The sequence below is a fragment of the Balaenoptera acutorostrata genome, chromosome 11, assembly GCF_949987535.1.
Source record: "Balaenoptera acutorostrata chromosome 11, mBalAcu1.1, whole genome shotgun sequence".
NCBI classification, from domain to species: domain Eukaryota; kingdom Metazoa; phylum Chordata; class Mammalia; order Artiodactyla; family Balaenopteridae; genus Balaenoptera; species Balaenoptera acutorostrata.
In genome coordinates this window covers 1,733,698-1,755,880 of record NC_080074.1, presented here as the reverse complement: position 1 = coordinate 1,755,880, position 22,183 = coordinate 1,733,698, and the positions used below count along the sequence as shown (strand labels likewise).

At 53.1% G+C, this 22,183-nt stretch overlaps 1 protein-coding gene across 3 annotated transcripts in view; it reads left to right on the top strand.

Moving 5' to 3' along the window:
• The window catches only part of TAFA5 (TAFA chemokine like family member 5), a 209,781-nt gene extending 191,593 nt beyond the window's left edge, over positions 1-18,188 (top strand). For 2 of the 3 annotated variants that reach the window (XM_057555875.1, XM_057555874.1), the window contains exon 4: positions 2,832-3,837. In XM_057555875.1, coding sequence (XP_057411858.1) covers positions 2,832-2,840 — 9 coding nt within the window. In that variant the 3' untranslated portion in view covers positions 2,841-3,837. Of the gene's footprint in view, positions 1-2,831; positions 3,838-13,623 lie in introns of those variants that run through there. The other variant, XM_057555873.1, reaches the window with a different exon arrangement.
• Positions 18,189-22,183: the final 3,995 nt, after the last annotated feature.

Below are 22,183 nucleotides of genomic sequence, written 5' to 3'. Positions count from 1 at the left end.
GGCACTGAGACAGCCCGGGTCCCTGGGAGTCCATCCCATGGGGGCCCCGTGAGCACGTGTGCAGCCCAGGAATTGCCGATCGCCCAAAACAGGCTGCCGACCTGCTCTCACAAACAATGCAAACGTTCATGCGGAACCCAGCCCTCATCGTACACGTGTATATGTTTTAAAGGGTGTGAAGGAAATACACTAAATTTATCCAAATATCTTCTGATATGGAAACGTGGATGGATTTTTATTTTCTTTTTATACTCATATGTTTTCCCGTTTCTCTACAAATAAGAATTTATACAATTTTGTAGGTAGAAAAAGTAGAATCAGTGCATCCTTTCTTGGTTAACCCCTCAGGTGCCGGTGAGTGACTGTGCTGGACGGCCTCCGTCATGGACGTGGCTGGACAGGTCGGGGAGGGGACGGCTGCCACGTGCTATGGTCAGCAGGGCGATGGACCTGGATGGGTGGGCCTGCAAGGTCCGGGTGAGGCGAGGGTCACCACCACTCCTGGACTCCTGGGTCAAGCATGGCATGCAAGGAGGCCTTTGCCAAACTCGGGAAGGCTGGGGCTGGAGGCGTCCACTGGGGTCAGGGTCAGGGTCCCTGGGCCGAGATCAGGCAGCTGGCCAGATGTGGAGAGAGATCTGCAGCTAGGACCCTGCGGTGGTCCGAATGGTGATCCCCCCTCCAAAGATACCTCGTGCCCTGGCTCTGCTCCCCGTGCCCTCCCGCTTCTGGGCTGGGCTTCCGTCAGCGGAGACAGAGAGAGGGCTGAGCCCACGCATGCCCTCAACTGCACGTGGAGGTTCTCTCGGGCCCCCGTCACTTCCGGACGTGTGCTCGCGGCCTTGGGGTCCCACAGCAGCCCTGCTTGCACAGCCCCGTGGGGGGCCTGGTCCTGCCGAGAGGGTGGGCGCCTGCCAACCTGGAGCCTCAGGCAGCCAGCCTTGAGTCCCTTGGGGCTGGGGGCAGAGAGCTCTGACCCTCCCTGGACACCCTCAGCTCTGGTCCAGCTCTGCCATCAACCTGCTAGGTGTCCTTGGGCCTGAAACACCTAAATCCTGTTAACACCCCCTCACCGCTGATGGGTTCGGGGCGCCCGCGTGTGTGGGCTCCACACAGAGCTGGGGATGAGACGGCACGGTCCGGCGGGGGCCTCAGGGGAACCTGAGGTCCTCACAGCTGCTCCTTGGAACCCGGTGCCGGCCTCGGGGTTCCAGGGCCACGGGCTTGGAGGAGGGGAGGCTACGCTGAGTCCTGTCTGGCAGGTGCTCTTCCTCCTGGCTCCTGGCTGCCGTCTGGGAGCTGCAGCTAGAGAGCAGGGTCCCTGCAGGGGCTCTGAATGCAGTGCCGAGGTCCTGTCAGAGCTGGGGTGGGATGTGCAGCCCAGCCCCCTGGGGAGGGGCCTTGTCTGTCCTGGAGGAGGGCAGGCCAGAGGCAGTCAGTCCACGTTCCCCCCCGAGCCGGTCACCGAGGGAAGACCGTGAAGATGTCAACAGCGCTCGCCCGGCTCACGGCCCCCGACGGCTAATTGCAGGGCAGGACGGGACAGACGGGCAGGGTGAGGCCCTCAGGGTGGGGCCTGGGGAGAGGGTCCGTGCGAGCCGGACAGCCTGCACACAGCCTGGCGGCTGAGGACTCGGGAGGAGCCAGGAGGCCGTGGCGTGGTCCGCGTGACAGGGACAGGGGCCTGCGCTGTGGGCGGGGCCTGGTGGGAGTGTGGGCGGGGCGCAGGCAGGTGGGAAAGGGCCGGGGCTCAGGCCGGATGGGGTAGACGCGGGACCAGCCCGGAGGCGGAGGAGCAACTGCAGGGAGAGGGGAGGGGGTTTCTGGGGGAGGTCTCCCCCAGCACATCTGGAGGGGCCCCTCCCGGGCCGTCACACCCGCTGTGTCCCATCCCCATGGCGTCTGTGGGGACCCCAGATCACCGTCCACTCCCTGCAGAGCTGGGCCTGCCAGGAGACGGTACGGGGAGGGCAGCCCCATGCGCCTGACCCAGGCCCGGGGTCCTAAAAGGCAGTGGCCACCAGGATACTGTCTGTGGGACCCCAGGCCTCGGGGTCCCTGCCTCAAATTGGGGCCACCCTAGGGGACGAGGGAACCAGTGGTCCAGCGGGGACATGGGACGGCAGGCTGCTGGACACGGGTCCCACCACCTGAGGCTGTGACGCTCTGTGGGAACCACACTCCCTGCTTTCCTGTCTCCGTCGCTTTCCAGGTGACATCTCCGCTGCCCCGGAGCACAGGCTGGAACCCTCACGTCACTTCACGGCTGCAAGCTGGCCTGTTGTGTCGCGTCTCCTGGGACTCTGGGGTGCTGGGTGTGGGTGCTTGGGGCCTCATCAACCAGCACGAACACCCCAGCTCTGCAGCCTCCCAGGGGCTCTGGAGGGGTGAGACACACGTGTTTCCATCACTCTGCTCTGTGCAGTTATGCAGTACCTGCTGTGTACAGGGTACAGTGCAAGACACGGTTAGGGAAACAGCCGGATGCAGCCCAGACCCGAGGCCCTGGCCAGCACGGGGCAGAGGACACGCAGCTCACACTGGCGGCTGACGGAGCTCCAGTGCGGGCCCCCCATCAGGGCCAAGGGCGGGGTCCCACCCAGAGCCCAGAGGAAGGGGGTGCCCCCGGGCTGCCCTCTGTGACAAGCGTAGGTTCTCCTCCAGCACTGGGGTCCGAGACCTAGTTTTTGTCCTCGAGCAAGTCTGCTGGCATCTTTTAAGTGTGCTGTCCGGGCGAGGCCAGCCTCGTGGACGATCTCTGGGTTCCTGCCATTCCCGACGGGAACCCTTGGTGTCTGCGGAGGCTGACGGCTCTCTTCTCTGCTCCTCAGGTCTCCTGACAAACGCAGCCCCAGAGGGGCCCCAGGAGTGACTTTGGCTCCCTGGAGAGGCCACAATCCTCAGTCCGTCGTGGATGCCACCCACCCTCCGCCACCCGCCCACCCTCCGTTTCTCTAGCCTGTCAAGGACAGCCTGCTTCCTCGGCCGCCTGAGCTGAGTCTGTCCGGCCGCCCCGAGGAGTCAGTCCTGGGACATACAGCAGGGCTGCGTCACCCGGGCGTCCCTGGAACCCGGCCTGGCCACCCTCCCGGCCGCAGACGAGGAGGAGGAGGAGGTAGCTGCAGCCCAGCCAGCCCGAGAGAGGAGGACAGCGCCGGGCCCGGGGAGGACTGAGTCCCAGGTGCAGCAGTGGCCTCTCCTTGTGCCCCAGACTGTCCGAATCGCTTTTATTTTCTTATCCTTTCAGCATATTCAATAGACCAAAGAGCAAAATCTATTTTAACGTGGACTCGTCCGTACCATCCGAGTCCCTGGGTTCGACTGGGGGGCACGGGGGCAGAGACACGCTGGAGAGACACCCACCCCACGGACGCTGCGGGGCCCCCTGAGCAGCCGGAGGATGCGGCCGGAGGACACACGGCCGGCGATGTCCCCACGTGGACCCCGCGGGCGCGCCTGGCCGGGAGCACGGCCCGCTGTGCGCACCTGCTCCCCTGTACTTAGATGGACTTTCTCGTACTAAAATCACTTTCTGTTTTAACCAGTTAAACGCGCCTCTCTGCAGCTCCATTCTGATAGTGGGATAATCCAGGATTCGCCAAGAGCATGTCGGGTCTCCCATGACTGCTGTCTCATCCAATCACCATTTAGCTCCAGAAAGCAAATTAAAGAAAGCGAAAGTAACACTTGTTTGAAAGAGATCATTAAATGTATTTTGCAAAGCCGAAAGTTATATATTTAACAGTTTTTATATGTTGTATATTTGTAGAAAATCCTATTTAACAATTCATGTGGTAGCCCCGGCCGTCCTGAAACGTGGGCCGGGGCTGGGGGTTCCCGAAGTCTCTGGGGTGGGCGGGAGGGGGACCAGCATCCCCGGACGTAGGGGCGCCCGGCACCGCCGAGGGGCAGGACTCTGCGGGCTGCGAGCTGAGGACCAGGTCTGGGGTGGCACAGGCATGCTGCCCAGTGCCAGCGGAAAGGCCCCTTGGCTTTTACTGGGTTTGGGTTGGGTGGTCCCTGCCCCCTGGGGCTCTGTTGTGGGAGTGTCCAGTCCTTTGATCACGCTTCTGCCAACGGATTTTGTTTCCCTTTTTCTCACCCCTCTCACGTTCATACAGCTTGAGGGCAGTTTGCGGCCGACCTCGTCTTCTCAAGCGGACACCCTGCTCTTTCTCAGTCTTCATGTCAGAGGGTGGAGACAGCGGGGGATGGGCGGAACCCCCATCTTCCCACTTCCCTCCTGCAAGGCGGGGTCACCAGGCCCCACGGATAAGGGACAGTTACGTTTTACCTTCCCCTGTCCACCCTCTGCCAGGTCCCTTTATTTTCCTGAGTTTCAGCTGAAGTATGCTACCTAAGAGTCCAATTAATAGGAGTATTACGCTAGGTCTATGCTACTAAAAAAAAAAAAAAAGGAAAAAAAAAACAAACTATATAGAAGCTGTTCCAGCCACCCATAGACTAAAGACAGGAGAGAAAATCCATTTATTTAAGACCCATTTCAATGTCCACGAGTATATAATTTACCTTCAGTCACCACAAATTTATGGGTATGTGTATCCTGGGGTAAAAGGACTGGCCGAGGTTTGGGTTTGTCATCACAGAGGAGGCGGCCTGCACAGCGTGCTGTCCCGAGCTGGCCAGCCCCGAGCTCCGCGGCCTGGGCTCACCCCGGGGGCAGCGAGGGAGGCCCCGGGAGGGTCACCCGGCCCAGCACACCTCTGCGCTGCCCGCCGGCGTCCCCACCACCACCCCCCTCGCCTGTTCCTTTTGACAGTGGGTGTAGACACCTTCCGAGGGCGGAGGTTGGGAGATTTGATATGTTACAGCATTTTTTTTTCCTTGTTTTACACTATTCAGTTTTGTGTTGATTCAGCTAAATTATGAAAATAAAGAAAAACTCCTTTGATAAGCATGGCTTTTGTTCGCTGGCCATGGCGTCCTGGGACAGGGCTGTCGCCGGCGCGGCTGGTGGAGACAGAGCCCCAGGCACAAGTGGTTACAGGGCCTCTTCCCAGGAGGCAGGCCCGCCGTGATGATGCTGTCAGGGGCCCTCCAGGTTCTCCTGGACCCCCAAGGATGCTCCCTGAAGCCCAGCCCCCGGCGCGTAGACAGCGTCTGACCCGCAACTACCATCCCCTGGGACGCCGTGCTCCTGGCCAAGCCAGTGGGAAGTTGACAGCCCCATCCGTTCAGCCCTCCCCCAGGGTCCGTGAGCCAGGCCCTCCCCGCACATGCCCCCGGTTCCAGGAGCAGAACCCCACTCAAGGGCTCCAGAAGGAGACCTTCTGGTCTAAAGGGCCCCCTTCCCCGGGAAATCCGCTCGGATCTCCAAAGAGCACTCAGGCATGTTCGGAATCCATCACCTACAGGCGTGCGTGAATTGGGGGAGGCCTTGCCTGCCTGTTTCCAGCTGCTCTTGATAAAATGTCAGCCCTGGGACCTGTGGCCGGAGGGGCGGGCCGTGGGCCATTCGAGTTCTGCGCTTGATTTAAGGAGACTTCACTGGCCTTTGGAGCTGTTACAGGGAGTAAGGAGGCCCCGCCCTCTGGCACAGAGCCGGGCTTGTCCTGGGAGGTAGGGAAAGGGACAGAATGCAGACCTAGCTGCTGCCACAGGGACCCCCAGGTGGGCCCTTCCCCTCTCGAGGGGGCCTGGGTGCCCTTGCCAGGAAGGGCCTTCCCCTCTCGAGGGGGCCTGGGTGCCCTTGCCAGGAAGGGCCTTCCCCTCTCGAGGGGGCCTGGGTGCCCTTGCCAGGAGGGCCCTTCCCCTCTCGAGGGGGCCTGGGTGCCCTTGCCAGGAGGGCCCTTCCCCTCTCGAGGGGGCCTGGGTGCCCTTGCCAGGAGGGCCCTTCCCCTCTCGAGGGGGCCTGGGTGCCCTTGCCAGGAGGGCCCTTCCCCTCTCGAGGGGGCCTGGGTGCCCTTGCCAGGTGGGCCCTTCCCCTCTCGAGGGGGCCTGGGTGCCCTTGCCAGGTGGGCCCTTCCCCTCTCGAGGGGGCCTGGGTGCCCTTGCCAGGTGGGCCCTTCCCCTCTCGAGGGGGCCTGGGTGCCCTTGCCAGGTGGGCCCTTCCCCTCTCGAGGGGGCCTGGGTGCCCTTGCCAGGTGGGCCCTTCCCCTCTCGAGGGGGCCTGGGTGCCCTTGCCAGGTGGGCCCTTCCCCTCTCGAGGGGGCCTGGGTGCCCTTGCCAGGAAGGGCCTTCCCCTCTCGAGGGGGCCTGGGTGCCCTTACCAGGAAGGGCCTTCCCCTCTCGAGGGGGCCTGGGTGCCCTTGCCAGGTGGGCCCTTCCCCTCTCGAGGGGGCCTGGGTGCCCTTGCCAGGAAGGGCCTTCCCCTCTCAAGGGGGCCTGGGTGCCCTTGCCAGGAAGGGCCTTCCCCGGGGGCTATACCTCAGGGAGCAGCTTGGGGGCTTTGCCATGGAGCCCAAACAGGGCAGGGCAGCTTGATGGGGAGAGGGGCCCACCCTCGCCTCCTCCCTCTGTCCACACGGAGAAATCAGCTGGAAGGGGCGGGGGTTCATGTGCAGGAGGAGAAGCAGCCCACCGGAGAGCTACACACACAGCCACGACTCCGGAGACTTCTGGGCATAGCAGGGGGAAAAACAAAATCGTGAAGCTAGAGAAAAGAAAAGAGCGTCTGGGCCACCAGGGCTCGTAAAAGCGGACACCGTCTCCGACCGGATCCAAGGGTGTGTACCGGTCAGGTGGCGCTGTAGGAACAAACAGTCCGCCTGTCCAAGTCCCACCTTCCCGTAAATAGGGCTCTCCCCTCCGGCCCCAAGCCCTTAGAGAATAGGAGGCGTGTTTATTTAGGGGCGATTCTGTGATTAGTGCCACCGGTGCGCCGCTCCGTCTCTCAGAACCTGGTCCTGAGGCCACCTTTAGCGGCTCGTCTCCATGGCCACCTGTTGGCCTGCATCCTGGCTCTGCCTCTTAGAGGGTGTTAACGTGAACCCAGGCTGCAGGCACTGGCTGTGGGGCAAGTGCAGCTCCGGGTCAGGGTCCGAGCAGGGCTTCCTCGTGGGCCCCACCGTCACCGTCGCTACAGTGACCAGGCGCCGCCTCCGTGGTCAGTTCCCGGACTGGCCAGCCGGGATGTGTGTACAAGCCTGTGTAGGTAGTGTGTGCATGTGCGCGTACACATGCCTCTTTTCACGGTCACCCTCATGTTCTGGGCACCTTCTAAGTCAGGGGTCCGAGGAGGAGCTCCAGGAGCCCCAGGTCATGCCCAGAGGCGTCACGTCGGTCCAGAGGGCGCCTGGGGTGGGTTGACCCCAGTGGACGCTGCAGCCCCCATGTTGCCGAGGCCTCTCCTGCTGGTGTCCCACGTGCCACAGTAACTTGTCACGTTGGCATTTGGGAGAGGACCCCTGTGCCGTCCTTGTCCTGAGCTGACCATCACCCAGAGAGGTGGGCGCCCACAGAAAGTGTGCTTCTCTGGAAATGCCCTGGTGGAATGTGAGGGAGGGGAGGCTCCCGAAGATTCCCAGGGCGCTGGGCTCAGCGAGAAGACGTGGTGGCCTCTGCCAGTCCTGCCTGCCCTGCCGATCTGACTGATGCTGGGCACCGTGCCCCCCACAGAACCAGCGACAGTGTCCTGGGTGTGTGGAGAGCACCCACTTCAGGGCTGAGAAAGGTTCCCGGCACGCTGGCCCTGCTCCCTTAGTGGCCTGGGTCGGCCCAGCCCAGGGAAAGGCCATAGTGGGGTGCAGGAGGGGCCCCTGTCTGCTCCTGCAGAGGGTGGGGCGGGTGAGCCCCGGGGGAAGGGCTACAGAAGGCAGACGGGGGAGGGGGTGGAGGAAGTGGGCTCAGAGGCCCAGGGCGGGGGCGATGAGGAGTGGGGCTGGGACGGGTGTCTGGGCTGCTCAGCGCAGGTGCAGGACCTCAGGATAGCTGGGGACAGCAGCCACCCCCAACAGACGCGTCCCCGCATGTGCCCACCCGGCACTCTCCTCTCCCCACCCGAACCTGCTGACCATCCCCACACACACTAAGATGAAGGTTCACAGGCACCCACTCCACGGGGGTTGCTCACGCCCTCCACCCTGCCCCCAGGGGCCACTGCCACGTGGAGACGGGGCTCGGCTTCTCCCAGACAAGGGACAGCGTGCAGGCCTTTGCAGGTGCCGCGGTGACGGTGGTGAATCAGCGCTGCCCCGTGTTCTCCCGGTGGGTGAGTGCTCAGAGCCCCTGGTCTGTTTCCAGCGGTCTGTGTGTCTTTCTGTCACTCAGCCGCCCCCCAGGCCTCAAAGGCAGGGCCTGATGACCCAGCACACGAGCCGCCACCTCTCCACTCTGGCTGGGGTCCCAGCCTGGGGCATTGGGCGTCCCTGCTAAACCTGGGGGTGGCCTCCCCAGTCTCATTGCCCCGAAGGACGCATGTACCGCCTTTCCGGCTGGCTGTCTAGTTTCCTGGTCGTATATATTTTCTCCATTTAGTCGCTGGCATCTTTAGGGGCCACACTGCATCTGAAATATCTGTTATTTCTTCCTTCTGTGCCCAGGGTCATGGAATTACTTTAAAATAATATTAATTTTCCGCTTTTACAGATGTCACCTCATTTATTCCTTCCACCAGGGCTGCAGGGATGAAATCCGTCTCTTTCCTTGGTGGGGTGGCGGGCAGGGGGCCCTTGCAGCTGGGGCAGCACCCAGTAGACCTGCATGTGATGTCGCCCTTCGTCCCTGGGGCAATAGGAGCCTGAAAGGCGCCCGTCTAGGCCAGCTGCACTATCCAGTCCCGTCGTAAAGGTGGGACGTGAGCGTGGGAAGCGGCACAGGTGCCGTCCGAGGAGGCGTCCCCACCTTACAGTTCACCGGCTCTGCAGAGGGTGAGCGCTAAGGAAAAGTTACTCTGACGTGTAGGAAAACGGTCAGGAAGATTTCATGGAGGACTAGGGCAACAGGCGAGGTCAGGCTCGCCTCCCAACGCAGCAGACGGCTGGGGATTTACAGCCAAGGAGCGGAGTGGACGGGAGACCAGGACCGGAGATGCCGGGGGCAGGGGGTTCTTGCTGTAGGCACGTTGGCGAAGGTGGGGGGTCCCTCTAGGCTGACTCAGTAGGACTCTAGCTAAGATGGGGCCCGTCAAGAATGCACACGGGATCCCAAGGCCAGGTCTGGCGGAGCGCAGGACTCCGGGGGCCTGATAAAATTTGGTCAAGGGGAGCGTTTCGGTCACAAGCTCTCTCTAAACGTAGAAATGGTGCCTTCCACACAAACCTCACAACTCGACCCTCCCGTTGGAGCCCTGCCTCACTTCTGGGAAGACCAAGGAAGGAAAAGCTCCCGTTGCCAGGGAGACACCGAGACTCATGCTGAGCCCATGGTCACCGCTGGGGTTCTGACGCTCCTTGGAGAGGGGAGATGAGAGTCATTCTCGGAAGCTCCTTTGGGAGCTTGGGCTGACGCTGCCCAGGCTTTGGCAGGGTCAGCCCTCAGTCAGAGGTTGGCCGTAAACCCTGGAACAAAGCCCTCCCCTCCCTGTCTGGGGAGCGCAGGTGCACTGCCCTGAGTGGCGGGCTGTGGCCCAGCGGGCGTGTCCAGGACCAGGCCCCCGTATTCCAAGGATGGGCCCTGCTGCCCCTGCAGTTCTGGGGCCCCATTGCCGGGGCTTCCCAGGACCTTTCCCGAGGGATAAGTCCTCACCAAGCCGGGCAGACAGACGGCCTGGACTCCCTCCCGAGAGAGGTGGACGGGCTTTCCATGTCCACGTGCAGAGGTCTGGCCCCACGTGCCTGCTCAGTCTCGCCCCAGAAAAGCCACGTCAGCTAACACGCTCAGACACACGGCCCACTGGGAGACAGTCTAACGGGGCCGAGGCGGGAGGGGCCGCGTCGGGGCCGAAAGCCCAGGGCCCAGGGCTCCCGCTGACACGGACGGTAGCGGGAGCCCCGTCGGCCCTTTGCGGCCTCCCTTCAGCCCCATGGTTGGAGGGAGGAGGGCAGAGCAGCCTCAGGGCTTAGGGGTCAGGGGCGTGAACGCGGGACACAAGTCCCCAGAACCCACATCGTCCAGGAGTTGCTTCGATATGCGGTTCGCGTGGGGAGGACGCTGGTGTCCCTACAGGGAAAGTCCTCTGACGCTCAGGGGCCCAGCGACTCACCCGCCCTGAGCAGGTGCCCTGGGTCCTCCAGATGCCTCCACGGTCTCTGGGCCGCTGCGCTTAGGAGGACAAGAGCAACCCCAGGGGACGCAGGGACAGAGGGCGGACGCCACGGGGAGGGCTGGTCCCAGCAGCAGGATCGTCAACGTGCGTGGCTGCCAGCTCGATGGACTCTCCCCCCGCCCCGTTTCCCAAGGGCTGCTGTCACTTCCTGGTGCCGAGCTCCCATCATGAGCTGCGATCATGACAGATCCATTAACGAAATCGATTTGGTCACGTTATCCGTTTAACGCCTAAGTCGGAGCCCGATCTCACCCCCAAGGCTGGAGGCTGACCGTCCTAAGTCGCCCGGAGAGAATGAGCTTCTGACTTTCAAATAATTAAACTTAGTTTTCTGCTTGGGGCTCGTAAAATTCCCCTGAATTATGACTGTGAGAGCCCCTCAGTCATCTGGGGGGTGAGTTGAGGCCGGAGGTGGCCCATCCCTTTGAGGAAATAGCCTGCGTAATGGGTGTGGGAGGGTTCATGGTGGGGGGGGTGGTCAGCCAGGCTCAGATGCCCTGAGGCTCCGCCGTGTGGGGATGGTGTGAGGTCCCGAGCGAAGCTCCCGGAGCCCGGCAGCAGGGCCTCTCCTCGCTTTGCTTGGTCAGTGCTGTTCTGGAGGCCCTTCCAGTGAGGCTCCAGGGAAATACCTGCCCGGGGAAGCAATAAAAATGCAAATGTTCCAGAGCAGTGGGTGAAAATTGTGTTCAGACACTAAATTGGGGTGTATGTTAGCAGGATCCTGCCCTGTCAGATTGTCAGGGAAATTTTTGTTTTCAAAATTAGCTTTCCCGTGGTTGTTTGACACTTGGAGGTGCCTGCGTGTGTCTGTGTGTGTGTGTGTCTGTGCATCTGTGTGTGCGTGTGTCTGTGCATGTGTGAATGTCTGTGTGTGTGTCTGCGTGTGTCTGTGCATGTGTGAATGTCTACGTGTGTGTGTGTGTCTGTGGCAGTGTCCATGATGTGTGGCAGTGTCCCGGTGTCTGTGTCAGGCCCCATCTGGTGTCCACAGGAGGAGGGGTCCTGGGCGCAGACCCTGAGCTTGGCCTGTCTTGGGGGAGGAGGGCTTCCCTGGGGGCTCAGTGACATAGAAGTGCTCCTGGCCTGGCACAGTGGGTGGCAGAGACAAGCCCAGCGTCCCTCCGCAGGGACACACCTTCCACTCGGCCGCTCAGGACCCTCCTGAGATGTCCCCCAAACATGAGTCCCACGGACCAGGAGGCAAAAAGCGGGGGGATCCAGGAGCCCGGATCCCAGAAACGTCCGGCGACAGAATCAGTCCCGGAGTGCGGATGGCAGTGTCAGAGGTGGACTTCCAGAGAAACTACGGTTTTTCCAAACAGGAAAAGAAAATGTGAGAAGGGGGAAAGATGCTGTAGGGAAGAGGCACAGGGGACCCAAACGCAGTGGCCATCGCTCCCCAAGGGGCCATCCCTGCACCCAGACGCTCCCCTGGGTGCCGCCTCTGGTGGGCCTGCCCCTTCTCACTGGCATTCCCTGCACTCGCCTCCCCAATGACAGGAATCCCTCACTCCCCTGCTCACCTGTGCTTTCACCGCAGCCCACCCAGCGTGGACGAGCCCTGGCGCTGGGGGACGGCGGGGAACAGAGCAGATGAAATGTCGGCCCTGCTGGGTCCAGACTCTGCTGCAGGGAAGGGGGAGGCCCGGGGAAGGCAGCCCCCCACCAAGCAGATGGGTAAATGTCGTCTCCATCAGGGTCAGCGCGGGGAGGGGAGGGGAGCCCACTGCTGGATGTGGGGGTCAGGGCCCGTCACGACGTAAGTTGTCCTCATCTGATTGAGACAAAGCCTTGAAACCCAGAATAGCCTCCTTTTAGGATTGGTTGAATTTCGAAGTTTGGGTCTCTGCTTTGCTTTCCTTCCCACTCGAGCTTCTTGAGAATCCGGTCTAGACCTGCACTCTGCTCCTTTGAGGCTCATGGCACGGCCTCCAGACCGGGCCCTGAGTGATGTCCTGTCCTATGGTGACATGCCAGGCGTGACTTGATGTGACCTCTTCGGGGCACGGACCCTGGTCGCTTCCCCACCTCCGCAGAATACAGGCAGGACACGTGGCGGACCTTCCATGGCCACACCCCCAGGATCACCACCACGCGCTGTGCTATAGACGCCCAGCACAACCTGGCAGAAACAAGAGGCCCATTCAAAGCATCAGCTCCTGGGCTCTGTTCAACCCTTGCCTTCTTCATAAAGTGAATGGCAACTTGCCTGCACGAGGAATTCTAAGAGAAGACCATCATCCCAGCCACCAAGAGATGGGCCCAAGCAGATCACCAGCTGGGTGGTGGGCCTGTGAGCATCAGGGTGGCCACGGACCCCCCCGAGCACCCAGGGCCGAGGACCTACTCCCTGGTGCAGGCATGCAGAGCACAGAGACTGTGTGGGTCAACCTTCATCCTGTGGGTTCAAAGCCACACCGGAGCATCTGAACAAGAAGCAGGAGAGGCGTGGAGACAGCATCAAGGCCAGAACGTAGCCTCAGCTGAGCCTCAGGACACAGAGCCCCCGTGGAGGGAAGCTGCCTACAGCCCCACGTGTGTCAGCTTCCTTACTCGCTTCCCCTCACGTGTCTCAGATTGACGCCCTCTTTAAATTCTGCCTTCGCTCTCCTGGTCAGATTCCATTTTTGGCTTTTCAGGGAATAAAATTTTTCCCACCCTGAAACGTGGACTCCCCAAGGGTCCTCCTCCCCCGCCCTCTGCCCAGCCCAAGGGTCACGGGCGTCTCCCCAGTCTCCTGGACATAAAGACCCACGGGAAGGGGCTGCATCTTTTCTTGCGTCTCCAGAGCCTGGTGACCGTCAGCTCTCACCACACCTGTTAAGTGAATGTTCAAATGTTTGTGGAATAAACTGAATGTCTGCACGCAGGGCCTTGGGGGATCTCAGTGTGGATGTGAGCGTTGCCTGCTGGGATGTTTCTGAAGGTCCTATTTGAAAGGGGAGGGGACAGTCAGCTGAGGCTCCAAGGGAGGGTACAACAGTCCCTGGCCAGGCCCTGGGTGAAGGAGAGGTAGCCCTGTGAGCAACGTGGATTGACTCCTCTGTACTTAAGTTTCCCAGCCAGCTTGTGGGTTCTGGAAGGTTCCATGGCATGTGCATCACAGCCGTTAGCATCAAGAGTGGAGCCGTACAGCATGCCCTGCCCTGGACACATGCAGACGAACAATCAACCAGGCACACTAGGGGACAGACAGTGACCCCAGACCATGAGCTGGAGCCCTAAAGGAAGAAGACTTTGGGGATGGGAATCATGGGCCCACCATGGTGGATCGTTGCCATGACAGCCACCTTGGCTCACACCCCCATGTCCCCACAGTGATGCTGATCTTGGTCATGTGACACCCTTTGGCCAATCAAACAACAGCAAATGTGATGCAGGCAAATGTTTAAAAGGCACTGGCTATTTAGAATTTTCCCAGTCTTGATGCTGTCTCATCCTATTACCATGTGACCCAGTCTAGGTGATGCCACAGGAGGATGAAATAACACATGAGGCCATCCAAGCCCAGCTGACAACCATCGTGAGCCCAGCCGAGATCAGCAGAGGAAACATCAGACAGAACATGTGCTGGACACACGAGGGCCATGGATAAACAAGACTGTGTAAACCAGACAGCAGTGGGTTACTTTGGAAGTTCTGGGGGAGAAAAATCAACCGTTCCAACTTAAAATTCTACGTCTAGCAGAGGTACACTTTGAAAATGATGGCAAATAAAGATACTTGAAGAAAAATTAAAACTGAGAGAATGCACTGCTAAAAGACTCTTACTCCAGGAAATACTAAAGGATGAGACAGGAAAGAAAGTACCCCAGGTGGAAGCTTGGAGGTTCAGGAAGGAACAAGGGCTACGGGAGGTGGGATGCTGGTAATGGTAGGATGGTGAGGTTCGGCACCGCTTCCCAAGAAAACAACTACACAACCAGAATTCAATTCCCCAGCACAACCCTTTGAAAGCACTGAATAAAGGCAGGAAGAAATGATGAAGAATTTTCTTTTGAAAGAATGCTGCTGATCAGGTAAGAACTGCATTTTTGTGGCTTCCTTCCTGGGGCTGCTCTCCAAAACCCCAGGTTTGGTGATAGAAAACACAGCTTTGGCGCATGAGGCAGTAAGTGACATAGCTCGGGGCAGCAGGGCAGCAGGGAATGTAAGGAGGCCCTTTGTGAGCAAAGAGCACCAATGGGTCCAGATCCAAAGCTGAGCATCAGGTTTGCCTGAGCCCCTGGCTGACCGCTAAGCAACACAGGACTGTGGGGCAGAAACTGGAGACATTATTTGTGATGATGTGTTTAGGAAGGCCATGACTTTGACCGAGGACATTCCCCAACCTGCACGGTCCAGGCCACCGAGAGAGGAGCGTCTCCGGCTTGAGGCATCAGAAGGAGGAACACGGGGTGGCCAAGGAAGACAGACACCAGAGACCCAGAAAGTGGGCAAGCCCCCAAACCTGAGTATGAACTCTGCCCAAATCCTCAGGTGAGCGCTAGACCACATAGGTGTAGGATGCACACATGGAGTCAGGAGAAAAATAAGCGCAGCTGGAAACCAAAACAACACAAAACAAAGCCCTAAGCAGAAACATCAGCTGCTCCACACTTCGGGGAAGACAGATTGCACAGTTTCTGAGGGCAAGCAAAATAATTGCCAACTGTAACAAAAACCAACAACCCTCAGAAAAACAGCAGACATTTCAGAGTGCCCACAACATACTATTTACAACGAGCTTCCCACCAAGATTTATCAGGCATGCAAAGGAGCAGGAATGTGTGATGTGTACTCAGGAAAAAATTCAGATGTAGAAACCAACTCGGAGCCAGCCCTGCTGCTGGATTTAGCAAGACTTCCAAGTAACTCTTATAAAGATGTCCAAATAATTAAAAGACAATGTGGTATTAATGAGTAAATAGATAGAGAATTTCAACAAAGAAATTAAGACAACAGAATAGCAGTTCTACAGGAGGAAAGTACAATATCAGGAAATAAATCAAAAAATTGACCAGATAGGCTCAACAGAAGACTGTAGCCAGCAGAGGAGAAAGCTGGTGAGTCTGAAGAGAGACCGGTAAAATGACCCAACCTGAAAAATGGACAGAAATGATGGAAGAAAGTTGTAAAAGCTTCAGAGACCTTTTGGGACAATATGAACCTGCCCAGTATCGGTGGAAATTAGGTCCCTGGAATGAGAGAAGAGAAAATGTGGAGTAGAAACAGCATTTGTAGGAACGATGGCCCAGACTTCCCAAATCTGGTGAAAACATTAACATACAGATCCATCAGATCAACAACCCAATGTGGAATAAACACAAGAAACCACAGCAAGGCATATGGTATTCAAACCTCTGAAAGACAAAGACAAAGAGACATCCTTGAAAACAGTAAGAGAAAATGATGCATTTCATGGAGGGTACAGTGATGGGACTAATGGCTGATGTCCCAACAGAAACCAGTGAGGCCATCGACAGAGGAATGGATAAAGAAGTTGTGGTATATATATACAATGGAATACTACTCAGCCATGAAAAAGAATGAAATAATGCCATTTGCAGCATCATGGATGCACCTAGAGATGATCATACTAAGTGAAGTAAGTCAGACACAGACAAATATCATATGATATCACTTATAGGTGCAATATAAAAAGTGATACAAATGAACTTATTTACAAAACAGAAATAGACCCACAGACATAGAAAACAAACTTATGGTTACCAAAGGGAAAAGGGGGGAGGAATAAATTAGGAGTTTGGGATTAATATATACACACTACTATATATAAAATAGATAACCTACAAGGACCTACTGTATAGCACAGGGAGCTATACTCAATATTTTATAATAACCTATAAGGGAAAATAATCTGAAAAACTCCCCCCCCATATATATATATACAATTGACTCAATTTGCTGTATACTTGAAACTAACACAACATTGTAAATCAACTATACTTCAATTTTAAAAAAAAACAACAAAAAACAGAGATGCCAGACACTGCAGAGACAATCTGAAGTGTCCAAGGGAAAAAATGTCTGCCAACTAAAGATTCTATTTCCAGAAAAACTATTCCTCAAAATAGAATGTGAAATAAAGACATTTCCAGTAAAACAAAGCTGAGAAAATTCCCTGCCAGTAGTAGTACTGCAGTGCAAGAAATGCTAAAGTATTCTATAAATAAAAACAAATGAGTGTGTACACAATCTCATAATTTCTTTAGAACACATATTATTCAGTTTAAAATGTACAGAGGTTTTATTTGTCTCTGTGTAAAGGCATATAGCCCAAAGATTGTGGTACAAACAGAAAATATGGCAAGGTTCATATTTTTTTTTCAGAAATCACTTAATATTAACCTTAAATTGAGTGTGTTAACATAATATAATCCATAGTGAAACCTCTAGAAAATAATACAGTTTTACCTAGAAAGCTGAAAGTGGAATTGAAGTGGTATGCTAAAAATATGTGATGACCCCAGAGTAGGCAGGAAAGAGAGGCTATAGAAACAAACATGAGATAAGAGCATGGAAAAGAAAGAGTGAGGTGGTCCCAAAATCCAAACACCTCAACAGTTATATTAAATACAAATAGAAGAAACTCCAACCAAAAGTCAAGAGTTGGCAGATGGGATAAAATAGCAAGAACAAAATATGTGCTTTACCCAGACAAACCCTAACACAACGACACACACAGTAAAAGAACGGACAACATATACCATGCAGACAATAGGCATGAGAAATTGGGAGGGGATGTGTTGGTAATAATAGTCGAGATGGACTTTCTGACAATGAATAGTACCACAAAAAGGAAAATTTAATAATAATAAAGTGTCAATATAGCAGGAGAATATAGCAATATAGCAGGAAAATAAAAGAATAATAGATGTATATATGCCGGAAAACAAATGCAAAGTACATGAAACAAAATGGACAGCACTGAAAGGAAAATCAGAGACCATAACCATTAGAAATGAAGATTCCATTACTCCGCCATCAGTAACTGATAAAACAGAGACAAAATCAGTAAGTCCATGGAGGACCCAGACAAGATCAGCCAATACCTAATTACATTTCTAGACTATTCCACCAACCAAGAGTGGACCTCTAGTAGTGCTGGAACCCATGGTAGGGCTGCGTGCTTATATTTTCTTAAATTGCTAAACTCTATTCAAAAGTGGCCATACCTCTCTGATCAGTCTCTATTAATTTTAGCCATAATATAGAACTAATTTTGCATATATTCTTTTCAAGACACATGGAAGATGAACCAAGACAGACCAAGTGCTGGACAAAAAGCAAACCTCAGAAAGTTTCAAGGAATGAAAATCATATAATATATGTTCTCTGACCACAACTGAATTAAATTAGAAATCAACCAGAAAACGATATCTGGAAAATTCCAGAATATTTGCAAATACCTTCTAAACAATCCATGAGGCAAGAAGAAAAAAAAAAAAAGAAAGAAATTTAAATTTTACAGATTTAATTAAATTAACTTAAACATTTTGACTTGAATGAGAATTAAAACACACTATAGTGAAAATCTCTTCAATGTAGCTAGTGCAGTGCTTTAGAAGCTTATATTAGGAAGGGAAAACAGTCTGAAGTGATTGACATAAGCTTCCTCCTTAAGAAATTAGAAAAAGGAGCAAAGTAAACTCAATGTAAATAGGAGGAAGGAAATAACACAGAGAAGAGCAGATATCAGTGAAGTAAGAAGTGAATAAGTAATAAAAGCAATGAAACCAAGAGCTTGATTTTAAAAAAGCAGCTTTACAGAATTACAATTGAAGTGTAATTAACCGCACATATTTAAAGCACACTATTGTCAAACACATCAGAATTCTGACATGTACACACACCCTTGAAACCATCACCACTGTCTTAGTCTGCTCTGGCTGCTGTAACAACATACCACGGACAGAGTGGCTTTAATAAGGGGGATTTATTTCTCACAGTCCTGGAGGCTGGAAAGTCCAAGATCAAGGTGCTGGTTGATTGGGTTCCTGGGGAGGGCTCTCCTCTGGGGTTACAGGTGGTCGCCTGCCCCTCACTGTGAACTCACGGGGTGGGGAGATGGAAGGAGGGAGCGAGGGAGGGAAAGAGGGAGAGACAGGTAGAGAGAGAGAGGGAGACAGGGAAAGAGCACTCTGGTGTCTCTTCCTAAGGGCGCCAATCCCAGAGGACAAGGGCCCCACCCTCATGACCTCATCCAACCCTAAATACCTCCCAAAGTACCATCGCATTGGAGGTAGGGGCTTCAACGTAGGAATTTCAAGGGGGCACAATTCAGCTCCTAATACCCACAGTCAAGATAAAGAAGATGCCCACCAGCCCCAAAGCAGCCTCTGGTCCCTCCTTGCCTACCTGGTCTGTTTTCTGCTCCACTGATCTGTGCTCTTGTCTTTCTCATTTTCTTCCTCCTGCTCTGGGTTTACTCTCCTCCTGTTCTCTGCCTTATTAACATGAAAGTCTGCATGTCTCATTTTAGATTTTCTTCTTTTCTAACGTAAACATTTAAAGCTGTAAATCTCCCTCCAAGCATTGGTTCTGCTGCATCGCACACACTTGCGTCTGTTGTATTTTCATTATCGTCCTGTTCAAAGTATTTCTCTAACTTGCTTGGTTATTTCTTTTCGATCCATGGATTGTTCAGAAATGTGTTATTTAACTTCTAAATATTTGGGGATTTTCTAGATATTTTAGTGTTACTGATGTCTAAATTAGCTGCATTGTGGCCAAAGAAAGTATTCTGTATGATTTCAACCCTTTTAAATTTATTGAGCCTTGTTTTATGGCTCATTGTATGATCTATCATGGTGAATGTACTATATTAATTCGAATAAATGTGTATCTGGTAAATGTTGCATTTGTGTCTTGTAAATATCAACTGTTTATAAATACCACATATCTAAACATATATGTTTTAATTTCAGTTTGTCTAGCTCTACCAAAAACCTTATTAGAATTTTGATGAGATGTGTACTGAATTTATGGAATAATGTGGGAAAACGGACATTTTTCAGGTATTGAGACTTTACGTAAATGAACATAACAGATCTCTTCATTTATTTGGTTCTTCTGATTGTCTTTTACTATCATTGCATTATTTTCTGCTTGACAGATTTTTATGTATTAAGGCTTTATTCCTATGTTTTTACACTTATTATTTTGAATAATATGTCTGTTGATACCACAAAATTGTCTGGCAATAGTGTCAAATTTTTCCTTTTTAATCTTTATATGTTTTACTATTTATCTTGTCTTACTCTGCCAAATCAAAGGGTCCTTAACTTGTCCCAGATTTTAAAGAGAGTGTGTCCGGAAGCTTTATACCGAAGCATGATGTTTGTGGTCATTTTTCCTAGATAACCTATATCAACGTAAGGAAGTACTCTCCTATTCATAGTTTTTTAAGAGCTTTTATCAAGAATGGAGTTAAATTTTTTTAAATGCACTTTCTTGCCTCTATTCGAATAATTGTATGTTTTTTAAGTGGTGAATTATACATGCGGTATTAATGCATCCTTTTACTTCTAAAAAAACCCAATTTGATCATGAATAATTTTTAATGGATTACTGCCTTTGAATTGTTAATATTGTGATGGATTTTTAGATCTATGCTCATGAATTATATTGACCTACACTTTTCTTTTCTTATAGTGTCCTTGACTGGCTTGGGATCAAGACTATACTCATCTCATAAAATGAGTCTTTTCATTTTTTATTGTGTGGAAAATTTTTATGAAATTGGAATGATATGTTCATTGACTATTTGGTAGAAGTCACCCATAAAACTATCCGTACCTCTTTTAAAATTGAAAATATAGCATGGGTGGCCTTTATAATACTGATCCAGTAGGTCTATTTAGGCTTGCTATTTCTTTTGGGGTCATTTTTTGGAAGTTATGCTTTTCCAGGCACTTTTCAAGTTTACTTAAATTTGCACATTTATCAGGACAGATTTGTTTATAGAGTTCTCTCATCTTTGATGTCTTTACTATGAAACGCATCGTGCATTCAAAGATGCGTGTGAACAGTTCCAACAACAGTAACAGACGAAACACACATCCTCCCAGCATCTCTGTGAAGAGTCAGAGCCTCACCAGCCCTGTTGAAGCCCTCACAACTTCACCCTCTACCACCCTCTTCCCAGAGTAATCATCTATTTGACTTTGTGAAAATCATATTCGCACATTTTTAAGAGTTGATAGTCTAAGAATGAATCCTCACAGTCTATCGTTGGGTTTACAGTGGGAGTAACAGACACAAAACGAGCTTTATGAGGTCAGAGTACTGTGACCACCACCTAGGGAAGGCACCCACAGAAAACAAGCTCAAGAGAGTGTGTGGGGAAGCCTCGTTTCAGCATCTTGGAGAGTTTACAGGAGCCTCCTGCAGAATGCCCTGAGCAGGTCACGTGTGAGGCGGGGACCCAAGGGCTCGCCCTGGCTGGGGCCCCTTCAGTGACTGTCGTGCGGACCCGGAGCTAGGCTACTCTGTCTGCATGTCCTCCTCCAGTTCCTGGGTTACAGCAGCCCCATCTGTGCGGTGGGATGCATGCCCTCAGCCGGCCCAGGATCGCAGCATGGAGAGGAGCACACAGCCAAGGTAAGCCACAGAGAAGAACCCTGGCCAGCACCCCAGGTGCGCAGAGCTTGGGTCAAACAGCTGATGCAGTGGGGGTGAGGCCCCGGGTTAAACTCCACAGGCATCAGTGGGGATGCACTCCAATCTGGGTGGGGTAACCTCTGCGTCCTGTAGACGGCTGTCCACAGAGGGGCCTCCACCAGCCTCCTGAGGGTGGTGGTCCTGCCCCCTGCATCACATCTCCAGTGTCCTGAGCCCCCTCTGTGGGCTCCTGCTCTCAGCTGGGTGGGCACAGCCTCCCGAGCTTCTTGAGAAGGAGTTCAAGGGAAGCAATGTTTTTGGACCCTGCCTATCCAGAGTGGTTTTTATTTTATTCTACATATTTTACTTTATTGTTGAATATTAAAACATATCGAAGGGTTTGGCTGGGTAAAGAATTTTGGTTGGAAACCATTTTCCTTCTGACTTGAAGGAAGCCCATCACTGTCTTCTGGATTCCTCTGTTGCTATTGAGAAACCCGAAGCCTTGTTGATTCTCCATCCTTTTAGCCAAATTTTTCTGCAAACAAGATTATAGCATAGTCTCCATTCTGTTGTGCAGTTTCATAATGAGGAGCCTTGGTGTGCATCTATTTTCATTCCTGTTCTAGATGTTTACAGGGCTTTTTTAACCCATCAGCCCTTTATTTCTGAGAAATTTTCTTGATTTTTTTGATGATTTAATCTCTTCTATTTATTTAATTTTTTTTTAGTTCTCTCTTCTACAACATCTATTATTTGGGTGTTGGACCTTCTGACCTGGTCTTCTAATTTTATTTCTCTGTTTTTCATCACTTCACCTTTATCTCTGCTAACTTTTTGTAAGATTGTCTCACTGTGAGATTGTTTCAATTTTATCTTGCAGACTTTCTATAGAGTTTTTCATTTTGATCACCATGTTTTTAATTTCCAGTCGCTACTTTGTAATTGTTCTCTGAATTTCCTGTTGTGTTATAGATAACATCTTGTTCTTTTTTATTATTGCAATATTTTTCTTATTTCTCTGGGGTATTCAATGACTTTTTGGAAAGTTTCTGCTCTCTGAAAAGCCCTTGTTCCCTCCAAGTGGCACTGCTCTGTTTATAGCTCTGACCTCTATCTCCCACGTTGGAAACTTTCCCTATACTTGACAATCCTGAGCCAATGGCTCATGGTGGAGTATGTTTGCAAGCTTTATGTGGGTCAACTCACTTTGAATTTTGCTATGAGAACATTTGGATGGGTCCTTTTGTGGGAACTCCTCACGTTGGAGACACAAGGTGTCTTTAGGTGTTTTCTTTTTGGTTGGCCTGATTCCCCAGAAAACTTCTCGTTTCTCGCCTAAAAGGTGAGGTTTGCCTGCCAGGTTATGTCTCAGTCTTTTGCATATGGTACCCACATCTCAGTTTTGCCAAA